The sequence below is a fragment of the Lontra canadensis genome, unplaced genomic scaffold, assembly GCF_010015895.1.
Source record: "Lontra canadensis isolate GAN:19392208 unplaced genomic scaffold, GSC_riverotter_1.0 scaffold35, whole genome shotgun sequence".
Classification (NCBI taxonomy): domain Eukaryota; kingdom Metazoa; phylum Chordata; class Mammalia; order Carnivora; family Mustelidae; genus Lontra; species Lontra canadensis.
This window is the reverse complement of record NW_022631029.1, coordinates 7,297,843-7,310,635: the sequence shown is the minus strand read 5'-3', so window position 1 is coordinate 7,310,635 and position 12,793 is coordinate 7,297,843. Positions and strand designations below refer to the sequence as shown.

Sequence of the window (12,793 nt, the reverse complement as noted above, 5' to 3'; positions counted from 1 at the left end):
CGGAAACCAGGCCGCAGGGGAGGAAGGGGTTAAATCTTACGCCCCGGGGCTCGCACCGCCCAAACAGCGTCCCTCAGGCCCCGCCCGAGCATGCTGATTGGCCCAACCCTGCCCCGTCCTGTCCAGGGATTGGCCCCTCCGAGCATGCCGTAAGTCCCGGTCTCCCCTCCCGAACTGTAGCGGCCTCTCGCCGGGGCTCTGGGAGCAGCCGCCACCAAGCAGGCAGCCCGCTGGCCATGGGGCTGTCTGAAGCTTCAGGGTGAGTGCAGGGCACAGTTCCGGTTCCCCGCGTCCGTGTCCGCGAGCTGCCGCGTGGCCCCGGTGCGGGCGCCGGCTTGGGTTAGCTCGGAAGGGGTACCGCTAAGTCCGGAGCAGGCATCCTCCCCCTGCGACGCCCTGGTTTGCAGCTCTGCAGATTTTCTGCAGGCGGCTGCCCCATGAAGCGGGGGATGGGGGCGGGAGCCCGCGCGACCCTCCGTCCCGGAGGGGTGTGCGGGAAGCCGCTCGAGCGTCGCCCCCGGGCTAGCCTCGGGCCGTAGGGGGCGGCTGAGTGTGGAGGAGAGCCAGCCCTGGAGGTGAGCCGCTGGGCACGTTGAGGCCCGGAGGTCGCCGCAAGGAGCCCATAGCGGTGGCCCGAGCCCACCCAGCTGTACCATTGAGCGGGACTGAGGGGCTCGAGGTGCCCTCCCAGGGGGAGGGGCCCAGGATCGAGACCCCGCCCTCCAAGCACGTGGCCTGGGGAATGGGGGAGCCCTTTAAGAAGACCCGAGTGACTCACGGAGGAGGGGCAAGGGTACTCAAAGATCTCTGTGAGACGGCGGTGCCAAGAGTCTCTGAGGATCTGCCTTGCACCCACTCCACTCCCTTCTCCAGCCGGGACATCCAGGTTAGAAGTTCTTCCCAGGCGAGTTCCTACCCCTCAGGTGGGATCCTAACCCTAGGTCAGAGCCCACAGAACAGCACTTTCCTGAAAACTTTCCCAGCAGGGGAGAGTTCCCCCTCAGGGAAGACTCCTGCGCCGGGATCTATTCCCAGGTGAGAGCTTTCAGCCATTCCAGGTGGGAGCCTCAGCCAGGTAAGAGCTTCTCTTAGGCGAGAGTATTCTGCGGATGAGAACTTTCCTGGTTTTCCTGGCAGGTGAAAACTTTCCGGAGAAAGCTTCCCTCCCAGTATGTGGTTCCTCGAATGAGAACTCCCTCCCCACAGATCGCCTATTCCCAAGGGAGGTCCCCCTCTTCCCTCCCCTCTCCCCTATAGGTGGGAGCCTCTGGGTGGATAAGAGATTCTCCAACACAGAACATACCTGGCTGGTGCAAACTTTCCTGTCGGGTGAGAGCTTTCCCTACGGGAGAAAGAGCCTAGTGGTAGGATCTCTGGAGGGGAAATCTGCCCACTTCAGGTGGGGGCTTGCCTTTCCATGTGAGAGCCATCCCCTGGCTTTCCCAGATCAAGCCTGAATTTGTCTGTAGCCTGGACCCCCAGGCTGGAAGCCCAAGGGTAATCTTAGCCCCAGTACTTTCCTTCCCTTAGAGGGGAGCCACTCTAGAGAGGAACCTGGGGGCACCTGGGTGGCTCAGTGAGTTAAAGCCTCTGCCTTCGGCTCAGGTCATGATCCCAGGGGGAGCCTGCTTCCCTTCCTCTCTCTGCCTACCTCTCTGCCTACTTGTGATCTCTGTCTGTCAAATAAATAAACAAAATCCTAAAAAAAAAAAAAAGAGGAACCTGACTGAAGAACTGGACCCCTGGTTGCTGGGTCCCTTCCTCGTGCAAGCTCTCAGACAGCACTGAGCTCATGGGGCAGCTGGATGGGGACTCAGAGACTGGATTATCTGGGGGAGGGACTGGGGGCACAGTCAGGGGGATAGTCAGCCTGGGATAGGGACCGATAGCACACTCACAGGTGGGCAGCTCTACCTGGGTCGGAGGTATGGATTGTATTCATTTTGCCATCTTTTCATAGGGGACTTTGGCCCAGTGAGAGACTTTTCCCAGCCAAAGTTCAGAGATTTTCTCTGGCTGGGCGTGGGTCCAGCTCTCAGCTACCTAGATCTTAAGGCCTAGAAAAGTCAAGTGGGTGACTTTCTAATCCCAGGTGGAAGTGTGGGGGAGGTTGGACCAGGGGTACACTCACTGTGACTCTGGTCTCGCCACCCCAGACGGAGGGACACACAGGCACTGTTGCCTGTGACACAGGCCATGGAGCTGAGGAATCGAGACTACCATGTGGAGCGGCCACTGATGAACCAGCAACAGCTGGAGGAGCTGGGGCACCGGACCTCAGCCACCAGGACCTACCAGTGGCGAACCTGGTTTCAGTAAGGCTGAGGGTGGGGGTCTGGGGGCCCTGGCAGGACCTAGGTAGACCCTGTCCCCAATACCTACCATTGTATCCACAGGTGCTCCCGTGCTCGGGCCCGAGCCCTTCTGTTCCAGTACCTCCCAGTTTTGTCCTGGCTACCCCGGTATCCCTTGCGTGATTGGCTCCTGGGCGACCTTTTGGCTGGCCTGAGTGTGGCCATTATGCAGCTCCCACAGGGTGAGCCCTACCTGACCCGGAGGCTGTACCCTGAGTCCTGGCTGGGGGTGATCTGCAATCCTTCAAGGCCCTGGGCCAGAAGCCCTGTGGTCTCGTCCACCCCCATAATCTGATGCTGTGAGCGCTGCCCCTGGAACTGTGGCCCATGACCTAGGGTTGGGATTCTCTCATCCTTTTCAAGGCCCTGGCCTCCAAGCCTCCATTGCTACCATTCCATTTCCAGGCCTAGCCTATGCCCTCCTGGCTGGACTGCCCCCCGTGTTCGGCCTCTACAGCTCTTTCTATCCTGTCTTTGTCTACTTCCTGTTTGGCACTTCCCGGCACATCTCCGTGGGTGAGTGGAGCCAGACTCGGGCCTTACAGGAGGATGTCCACCTTCCCCTGTGGAGGACAGGGTGAGGGAGGGCTGAATGGGAGGGACAAGGGAACTTAGGAAAGGCGACAACATTGGTGCTGGGTCCACGGTCATTTCCACGCAGGACTAGGCCTCTGACTGTGGGGACACAGATTCAGGAGAGCTCCAGCTCCTGTCTCCAAGAGGAGGTGGGTGAGGCAGCTCGAAGGGTCCAGAACTCAGCAGAGTCCTGACCAGCCTGAGGCAGGCTGAGCCCTTTTCCCCATCTCACCTCTGCAAGGGGTGTGATTCCGGGCTGATGGACACAGGTGGGGCAGGGAAGGTGATGCGGACCAACATTCCTAGCCACCCTCAAGAGTCCTTAAGTTCAGAGTTCATACTTGACCATCAGCACAGCATCTATCTGCCTGACGTAGTCTGAAGATACTTGTCTAGAACCAGCTGTTTCCTGATCTCTCCCCTTAAGGGCAGGGCTCCAGGGTAGGTCAATGCCCTGTCCCCTTCAGACCCATCCTGACCTACCCCTGCAGGCACCTTTGCTGTCATGTCTGTGATGGTGGGCAGTGTGACAGAATCCCTGGCCCCGGATGAGAACTTCCTGCAGGGTGTGAACGCCACCGTGGATGAGGTGGCCAGAGACCACTTCCGGGTGCAGCTGGCCTCCACGCTCAGCGTCCTGGTCGGCCTCTTCCAGGTGCAGAGCAGGCGGGGGGACGTGACCCCCCCCCCGCCCCTCCCTCCGACCTTCCCCTGCCAGTTCCCCTCAGGGTCTGCCCATCCCTGCCCTCTTCTTCCCCCTGGCTGCTCCCTCATCCCCCCACCCCCTGCCCTGGGCTCTGCTGCAGCCGACCTGACGACCCTGACCCTTGCCTCCCATGATGGCCCCTGGCCACCCCACAGGTGGGGCTGGGTCTGGTCCACTTCGGCTTCGTGGTTACCTACCTGTCGGAGCCCCTCGTCCGAGGCTATACCACAGCTGCATCTGTGCAGGTCTTCGTCTCGCAGCTCAAGTATGTGTTTGGCCTCCAGCTGAGCAGCCGCTCTGGGCCGCTATCCCTCATCTATGTGAGTGCGGGCAGGAGGAGGGCCAGCTGGGTGCGCCCCACGACCTTGAGTGCTGCCGGTGACCCTGCCTCCCCTCAGACAGTGCTGGAGGTCTGCTCGCTGCTGCCTCGGAGTGTGGTCGGCACGGTGGTCACTGCGTTGGTGTCAGGGGTGGTACTAGTGCTGCTGAAGCTGCTCAGCGACAAGCTGCACCGATACCTGCCCATGCCGATCCCTGGGGAGCTGCTCACGGTTTGGAATCTGTTGTGGGGGGGGAGGGATACATCCTGGCCAGTGGGCACCCCCGGGATTTAACGACCAGCTGGAGTGGGCACCGGAGAGAGTTCCTGAGGATGGGGTGTGACCACAGCAGGAAGGTCCCATGTTGGTACCTTCTGGACCCTGATATCGTCTCCTTTCCCCAAAGGGTGGTGGTGTAGCTTACCCCATTGCCCACTTCTCCCCCGCCGCCCCCAACCGCCAAAGGCTTTGCTTCAGGCCTCGCTGTTCACCCCCACAGAGGTTTCTCCACCCCCTTGATGATGCCAGAACCCCTCCCCTGACTCTGTCCTCTCTCCCCAGCTCATCGGGGCCACAGGCATCTCCTACGGCGTGGGCCTGAAGTCTAGATTTGGGGTGGATGTTGTGGGCGACATCCCTGCAGGGTGAGCTCTGGCCCCTGCCCGGGCAGTGAGGGCTGGGGGACCAGGGCCGGCTCCCTCCTTTGGCCTCACAAATGCCCCTCACAGGCTGGTGCCCCCAGCGGCCCCCAGCCCCCAGCTGTTCGCCAGCCTGGTGGGATATGCCTTCACCATCGCTGTGGTTGGTTTTGCCATTGCCATCTCTCTGGGAAAGATCTTCGCCCTGAGGCACGGCTACCGGGTGGACAGCAACCAGGTCTGGGGGTAGCTGGGTATACGGAGACCCCAGGGCCTGGGGGCAGGGGGTGTGGAGTGTCAGGTGGGACATAGGGAAATAGCAAACAGACATGCTGGGGCCGTGCAGGGGACTGAGGGCGGGAGAGCAAAGCATTTGGGACAGTGGCAGCCAAGCCCGGGAGGCCGTTGAGTGTGGATGGAGGTTGGGGACACCTAGGCCTAGACAGAGTGGCACAGGCAGCAGGCACTACACACCTGCACTTTTCTCCACCAGGAGCTGGTGGCTCTCGGCCTCAGTAACCTCATTGGGGGCATCTTCCAGTGCTTCCCCGTGAGCTGCTCCATGTCCCGCAGCCTGGTGCAGGAGGGCTCTGGAGGCAACACACAGGTGGGCTTTGGGCAGGGGTGAGCATCTGTGCGCCTGCGCGAGCATCTGTGCGCGTGCGCACACGCAGCTTTCGGCGATCCCACCCAGCTCCTCCCGCCACCCCTACACCCCCGCCCCACCCCCCTGCTCACTCCCACCCTGCAGGTGGCTGGGGCTGTCTCCTCCCTCTTCATCCTCATTATCATCGTCAAACTTGGGGAGCTCTTCAGAGATCTGCCCAAGGTGAGTGGCCACATCCAGCCAGCCAGGCTTGAGGGACTTGGCCAGGCCAGGGGCAAGGGGCAGGAATACAAGGTGGTGCATGACCTGTTTTTCAAGGTTGAGCTCTCTCTCAGGTGAAACTTGGAGTGGAGGGTCAGGGATTAGAACCCTTCAGGTTCAGATCCAGGGTGTTTGGCTCAGGGGTGGCCGTGAGCGTCATGTGGGGTTATGCCAGCATCAGTCTTGCTTTTTGCTGGGTGGTCAGGCTTGTCAGCATCTGGGTACCTCTCAGCAGCCACTGTGACACGCCCACCCCTCCCCCAGGCTGTGCTGGCGGCTGCCATTATCGTGAACTTGAAGGGTATGTTGAAGCAGTTCACCGACATTCCTTCCCTCTGGAAGTCAAATCGAATGGATCTGGTGAGACCCCCCATCCTGCTGCTGAACCCATATACTCTTTCTCCTGGCCTCCTGAGTTCTTAGTCTCGCTCATCCCTCCTTTCTCCCTGACGCCCCCAGGGCCCCTGCTTTGCTCCCGGAGGCCCTCCCCCCAACCCCACCACTGTAGGTCAGTGCTCAGGGCGGAGTTTCATTTTTCTTACTCCCCTAGCCACATTGCCTCCTTCTTTTAGCTCATCTGGCTGGTGACCTTTGTGGCCACCATCCTGCTGAACCTGGACTTAGGCCTGGCGATCGCCGTCGTCTTCTCCCTGCTCCTCGTGGTCTTCCGCACGCAGCTGTGAGTCTTCCCTGTTGGTCCCCCCATCCCAGCTGGGGTGGGTGGTGTGAAGGCCACGCTGGCTCCCCCCGGCTTTCCCACATCTCGTGGGTAGCCCGAGGCTCCCTGGTACCCCCTCATTATCCCCTCCTCACACTCTCTCCTTCACAGGCCCCGCTACTCTGTCTTGGGGCAGGTGCCAGACACGGATATTTACCAAGATGTGGCCGAATACTCAGAGGTGGGTGGCAGGGCCTAGGCAGGGGGTGGCCTGGTGGGTGGGACGGAGGTAGAATGGGCCTTTGTTAGTCCTTTATGCATCAGGCAAAGACCCTGGGGGCTGAGGGTGCTTTGGTCCTGGGAACTTAAGGAAGGAATTTGGGTCCGTGACTCCTACTTAGAACTATGAAAGGACAGAGGAGTGGACAGAGAGGGACCGGGGAGCCGGGAGAGGGGTCTGTCTTAGAGCCAGCAGTATAAGCCTTATCCTGCCAAGCAGCCTTGGGGCAGGAATGCAGGAGCCTGGGGCATCAGGATGTAGGGGAGGCTGTTTTGCTGACCTGATCAGTGGAGTTCTACATCCCAGTTGTCCGTTTACCTCCTGAGAAGCTTCATGCCTAATAGTGGGGTTCTGGAATAAAACAAGCCCATTCCTGCTGACATGGAGCCTTGGAGTCTGAGTATAGTATAATTAGGCAGAGTGAGGGGAGAGCAGGAGGGGTGCAGCCCAGCAGGATGGAAAGGGAGGTGGGATGCATTATATAGGCCCAAGTGCTGAGCCCTTGTTGGAGTGGAAACAGGGGAGGGTCTCTCTGTGCACATGCAGGAAACTGATCACAGGGTGGGCGGTGGAGCCCCAAGGGGGCCAAGCCCCTAAGAGCCTGACCTGGGTATTGGCAGAAGTAGGGGGAGATGGGAAGGGAGGGCACAGGGTGCCCTGGAGGAAGCTTTGACAGGCCTGGCTGAGGGCCTGGGTGACGAGGGTGAGGGGTAGGGAGCAGGACGAGGAGTTAGGGTGATACGGCTAAGTTTGTGGCCTAAGATCTTGGGAGGGCAGGGGCCGCAGGCTGGGCCCTTGCTGGCCAGCGAGCAGAGGCTTGGTGATGGGGGGAGGTCCTGGGCCACACGGGGGGAGGGAAGGAGGAGAACAAGACAGCCAGGAGAGTGGAGGGCTCAGCCACTCCAACCCTGCCCCATCCCCAGGCCAGGGAGGTCCCAGGTGTGAAGGTCTTCCGCTCCTCGGCCACCATGTACTTCGCTAATGCTGAGCTCTACAGCGATGCGCTGAAGAAGAGGGTGAGTCCCGGGGTCCCCAAGGTGAGTGTCAGAGGGCCTCTCCCCACCCCAGAGCGTCCACATCCCCTTCCGTGTTGTTTGCCTCTAGTGTGGTGTAGACGTTGACCACCTCATCTCGAAGAAGAAGAAGTGGCTCAGGAAGCAGGAGCAGAAGCTGAAACGGATGCAGAAGACCCCCCAGAAACAGGCAGGGGCCCCTTCGAGCCGGGGATTCCTGCCCCCGTCCTGCTGCTGAACCCACATGCTCTTTCTCCTGGCCTCCTGAGCTCTTAGCCTCACTCATCCCTTCTTTCTCCCTGATGCCCCCTCCTGGGGCCCCTGCTTAGCTCCCCGCTCCCCAAGGTCAGCGCTCTGGGCAGAGTTTCGATTTCGTCCCCGCCCCCATGCCAGTGACAGCATGGACCACCTCTTCCATTCTTGGCTGTTCCTGGAACTGGTCAAAACCCCACCGACCCCAGCCTGGCAGCCCTGGGTCCCAAGCTTTAGTCCCTGGCCTGCCTAGCTGCCCAAAGCCTGGGGGTGACACCAGACTAGGATGGCTTGGCTGTCCTATGATAGCCGGGACAGCTCTTTCCTGTCCTCCTTCTCCCCTGGCCTAGACTGCTGCCTCTGAGGGCACTTCTGTTTCCGTCCAAGTCAACACCAACATCAGAGACGTGGAGAGCAACAATGTGGACGACTCCACGGCCAGGGTGAGAGAGGCTTGGTGGGAGAGGGGGCAGCCGTGAGCTGCAGAGATGTGAGTGGTCCGCTCATCCTGCGGGGAAAGCCGTGGGTTCGAGGTAGTCGTGCCAGCGGTGGGCGGGTGGGGGGGTTGTGATGGGTCCAGTGCCCTATAGGGAGAGGCCTAGTGATCTGCCATAGATTTTCCCTGTGGCTCTCTGGTCTGCTGTCCAAAGACCTTGAATTTGTAGAGCCCACAAGACCCCATAGTCTGTGCTCATGGGTAGAGAGAAGGAATTGGGGTTAAGGGGAAAATATAGGATCAAAAGGGACACCAAGCTCAACTAGAGACCCAGGTGGGGTGCCACACTGTGTGTGCTCACATGTCCCTGGGCCCCCTACCCGCCCCACCCTGGCTGGCTGAGGATGGGGCACCGTCGCCCAGCGCCCCACCTTTTTAAGCATCCCTAGGCCTGGGCCTGGGAGGTAACAGAGCAGTATATGCACATCTCTGCGTGCTCTCTAAGTCTGGGCTTCCTCTCCTCTGCATCCCCATGTGTCCCTCCTGTCTTTATATACAAGAGGCTCCCCCATGTCCAGGTTTTCACATGTCCCCTGCACGTCCCATATAGGCGGGTGTTTGCATGCGGGGTCCCACATCTGATCCTGTGTGGCCCTTGCCTGTGTTCTTTGCCATCACCCCTTCACGGGCAGCCTTTGCAGGGTGTCTGGTTTCCTAGCAGGCGAGCGCAGGGAAAGAGCTAGAGGATACAACAGCCAGCGGTCAAGAAGATGCCAAGGCCGCAAACGGGTCCACACTGAAGGCCCTGGGCCTGCCTCAGCCACACTTCCACAGCCTCATCCTGGACTTGGGTGCCCTCTCCTTTGTGGACACTGTGTGCATCAAGAGCCTGAAGAACGTAAGGGGCTGGGGTGCTCCTAAGAAGAGCCATGGGAGAGGACAAGGCCCCCCCAAGCCTCTTGACCCCATAACTAGATCCAAGAGCCCCTCTGAGCTCCATCTCAAAACTCTCTCCACCTCAACCTGCCAGAGTCCTTCCTCGGAGTCCTCGAACCTCCCTCTGAGTCTAGCCCCCACTTTTTGGCTGCAGATTTTCCGTGATTTCCGAGAGATCGAGGTGGAGGTGTACATGGCCGCCTGCCACGGTGCGTGGGGGGCAACGGCACAAGGGGTCTGGTCGGGGAGTGGGGCTCTTCTAGCCAAGGAGTCTGCCGAGCAGCACAAAGAAAAGTCTCTGAGACTGAGGGTCAGAGGGGTCTTGGGAGGCGGGGGTCAAGGGTCAGGAGTGACTGGAGGTTTAGCTGTAACCTCAGGCATAGAGGTCATGGGTGAAATGGGTCAGGGTTTTCTGGTGACTGAGTTTGGGGGCTTGACGTGCCTGGTGGTTCCGCAAGTCAGGGGAGACCTACTCCTTGCCTGCAGCTCCTGTGGTCTCCCAGCTTGAGGCTGGGCACTTCTTCGATGCATCGATCACTAAGCAGCATCTCTTTGCTTCTGTCCACGATGCTGTGCTCTTTGCCCTCCAGCACCCGAGGTCCAGCCCTGCCAGCCCTGTTTTGGTGAGCCGGCCTCTGGCTCCCTGAGCTCTTTTTGTCTGTCTACTGCTTGTCCCTACCCTGACCCCCACCTCCAGGAAGTCCACCCTTTCTGAATGGCTCTGCCCCCAGTGGACCCACTGGTACCCCTTCCCTCCTTCCACTGAAGCTGCTCCCAGGGGCAGGGGTCGCTGTCCTGGGGGACGGGGCTGCTGTGTGTTTTTGGAAACTGACTGGAGCCTTCCCTCTCTACCTACTCAGACAACCAAACTCTGACGATGCCTCCGCCCTGCCTACCACTGCTCACCTCTGGAGGCTGTGACCAGGCGCTTGTGAGAAACTCCCCGCCCTGGGGCTGCCTCCAGATGTCACCCAGGAGTCCCCTCCGTATACACACACACACACACACACACACGCAGCTCAGGGATGGAGGTCCTGGGATTCCCAAGTTCAGTGCCATAGGCCTGGGCCTGTGATGGGGCACTGGAGTCAGACCGGCACCAGCTGGGCTGGGGAAAGATCCATGTTTTTAGCCCCAGAAATAAAGACCTGTTTGCCTACCACTAGGCTCTGCTGTGCCTTGGTGGGGGCTTGGTGGAGTGGGCAGTGATCCACAGCCCTGGCTCCTGACACCCTTCTTATGCCCCAACATGGTGGGCTGGAGTCAGAAGTTGGGGGGGAAGGCTTGGGAAGGGCAGAGTCAGGTGGGAGAATAAAGAGCCAGAGGGAGAGTTATGGGGCCCAAGGCCAGGGTGGGGGCACCCCAGGTTCACGCTCCCCAGCCACGCACAACCTTCGGCGCCTGTGTCTTTAGCCGGAAGACTGTGGAATCTGCTTCTCAGGAATGGTCCCGGTGAGTCCAGCCCCTGGAGGGCGGAGAGTGAAGCTGAGCAACCTGCTGGGGAAGCGAGGTGTCCACAGGTGCTCCTAGCCTGTGTCAAGAAGCAAGCATGTGGAGGATTGACTTACTTGGGAAAAAAGTCTGTTCGTATCATTAGGTCACTCGGGCTGTGCAGGTCACTCTCCACCCAGAAGCATGTGCTGACTTCTACCTTAAAAGGTCAGCATCTGGGCATGTCGCCCAGTGGGCGGCCATGGGCCTTCCTCTGGGACAGCTGAAGCCCTGAATGAGAGGAGGCGGGGGGGGGGGCGCCTAGAATCTTTTGGGTCTCCGTGGTGGAATAACAGGGATGGTCATGTCACCATTCCCACATCGTGGGTTGCTTGGTAAGTATTTGATGAGGCCGTGCCAAGGAATGCTCTTAACAAGGCCAGTGTTCCCTGCTCAGAGCCCGGGAGCTCTGCCTTCCGCAGGTACTGCCCAGGCACCCTGCTCAGTGCTGGGCCAGTGGACAGAGGCCGCACTGCCCTTCCTGTCACCGAAGTGCTCCTTGTCCAGCTCAGTGTTTATTGTTTGTGGCGGCGGCATCCTGCTCTGTGTTCATGAATCCTCTGCCCTGCCCCAACCCCCCAGAATCACAGGCCAGGAAGTCAGGGCTTCTTAATCCACTCTGACACGCCATGTCCCGGCCACAGGAACGGTGCCTGGCTTGTGCTGCGCTTGGCAAATACTGGGTAAGGGAAACTTCTGGGCCAGAACGGAGGTCAGACAGACCTCAAATAAGAACTTGCACATTGTTAGAACGACTTTGAAGGAAACAAAACAGGGTCACACAAGAGAGAAGGGACTGTGTTGCCCAGCAGGGTCACAGGAGGGAGGCTAAGGGAGCAGTGTTGCCTGGCCAGGCTGCCCCTCCTTGAAAGGCCATGGATCCTGCTGGAACCCACAGCTTGCTGCTGGGGGAGGGGTGTTTGCCCGTTGCCAGGCACCCGGGTTCTATCTGGGCATTTGGCACCGCCATGCTGCTCGCACCATCCTTCCTGCTACTGCTGCCGCTGCTGGCCATGCCAGCTCCCTCCCAGGCCTGGTCTCGGCCCCTGTGGTACCAGGTGGGGCTGGATCTTCAGCCCTGGGGATGTCAGCCCAACAGCCTGGAAGGTTGCAGGGGCAGCCTGGGCTGTGCCGGCCACTGGATGGGCCTGGGGATGAACCGCCTCTACCCCGTGGCTGGGGTCACCATCACCACCACTATGATGCTGATGATGGGCCGTGCGGTGCTGCAGCGGCGGCGCTCCCAGGCCACCAAGTCCGAGGTGAGTACAGTGCTGCTTGGTCCTCCGCAGCCTCCTGCCTCCGCTCCCACCCTGTGAACTCACATCCTCCACCCAGGCCTTGCGTCCTCTCCCCCTTGGCTCACAGCCTATGGCCCCTACACCGGTCCATACCCATCAGCCCTTGACCATTCCCTGTGGCCAGTACTCTGCCCCCATCTGTCCACCCATTTACTATCCCTATCCCTCATCCAGCCCCCTGTGACCACCCTAGCCCACGGCAGACCCTCGCTGACCATCACCATCTCCCTTCCCATCCCCTTCTCCCCGGTTTCATCGCTGCCCCTCCCCACACCCCCACCCTATCCCTCTGCTCTTAACTCCTGCTTCTTGGTCCTTCCTCAGCATCCGCAGGTGACCACTAACCCGAGTGGACCCTGGAAACGGCGGACCCCCATCTCAGACCGCGCCCTGCTCCTTGGGGTCCTGCACATGCTGGATTCCCTCCTGGTCCATATCGAGGGCCACCTGCAGCGTATATCCACCCAACAGAAGACCCCAATAAAGGGGATATCCGCCCAGAGTGGGTGACCCAACATATGCTTCCCTTTGCCTGATGACCTGAGGATGGCCTAAGGCTCTGGGCCAGCCTTAGGCCTGTGTGTGTGTGTCTTCTCTCCGGGCCTGCCTGGACCCTGTGTCCCCTTTTTCCTTCTGTAGCCAGCAGACTGGAGGCCTCTGTGTCCAGGATGGGTGGGAAGATGGAATGGGCTCACACTGCTCCATTGCCCCTACCAACAGACCCCTCTTCCCTAAGGTCTCACCCACAAATCCAGCTGTTCCTCTGGGGCTCCTCAGGGGCTCCAGTGTGGTGGGACAAGACTTGACCATCAGGGCAGACTTGGGTAGTCCATGGAGGGCTTCCCAGAGGAGGTGACAACCTGGCTGAGTCAATGAGGGCTCCCAGCTGGTGATGCAGAGAGTTGGGTAGGGGGGCGGACGGTGGTTGGAGGGTGAGCCCTGGCTGCCTTCATCCTTGTGGCAG

General features: G+C 60.2%; 2 protein-coding genes across 17 annotated transcripts; both read left to right on the top strand.

Moving 5' to 3' along the window:
* Nucleotides 1-160: 160 nt before the first annotated feature.
* On the top strand, nt 161-10,034 carry SLC26A6 (solute carrier family 26 member 6). Of its 16 annotated transcripts, none has more exons than XM_032867978.1 (23): nt 219-259; nt 874-886; nt 987-1,075; nt 2,157-2,315; nt 2,397-2,536; nt 2,760-2,870; nt 3,422-3,585; nt 3,792-3,956; nt 4,035-4,187; nt 4,518-4,600; nt 4,685-4,832; nt 5,088-5,201; nt 5,346-5,423; nt 5,727-5,822; nt 6,035-6,141; nt 6,292-6,361; nt 7,324-7,416; nt 7,505-7,603; nt 8,016-8,108; nt 8,820-8,999; nt 9,192-9,246; nt 9,524-9,660; nt 9,898-10,034. In XM_032867978.1, the coding sequence occupies exons 1-23, from the start codon at nt 237-239 to the stop codon at nt 9,910-9,912; spliced, it is 2,385 nt and encodes a 794-aa protein (XP_032723869.1). In that variant the 5' UTR covers nt 219-236; the 3' UTR covers nt 9,913-10,034. The 16 variants fall into 16 exon arrangements, with proteins under 16 accessions (XP_032723872.1, XP_032723871.1, XP_032723869.1 ...); XM_032867977.1 differs by having other exon boundaries at nt 984-1,075; XM_032867975.1 differs by lacking the exon at nt 219-259 and having other exon boundaries at nt 547-886.
* Nucleotides 10,035-10,796: 762 nt separating this feature from the next.
* Nucleotides 10,797-12,344, top strand: TMEM89 (transmembrane protein 89). The gene is made up of 2 exons (XM_032867969.1): nt 10,797-11,790; nt 12,154-12,344. The coding sequence occupies exons 1-2, from the start codon at nt 11,404-11,406 to the stop codon at nt 12,337-12,339; spliced, it is 573 nt and encodes a 190-aa protein (XP_032723860.1). The 5' UTR covers nt 10,797-11,403; the 3' UTR covers nt 12,340-12,344.
* The last annotated feature ends 449 nt before the right edge of the window (nt 12,345-12,793 follow it).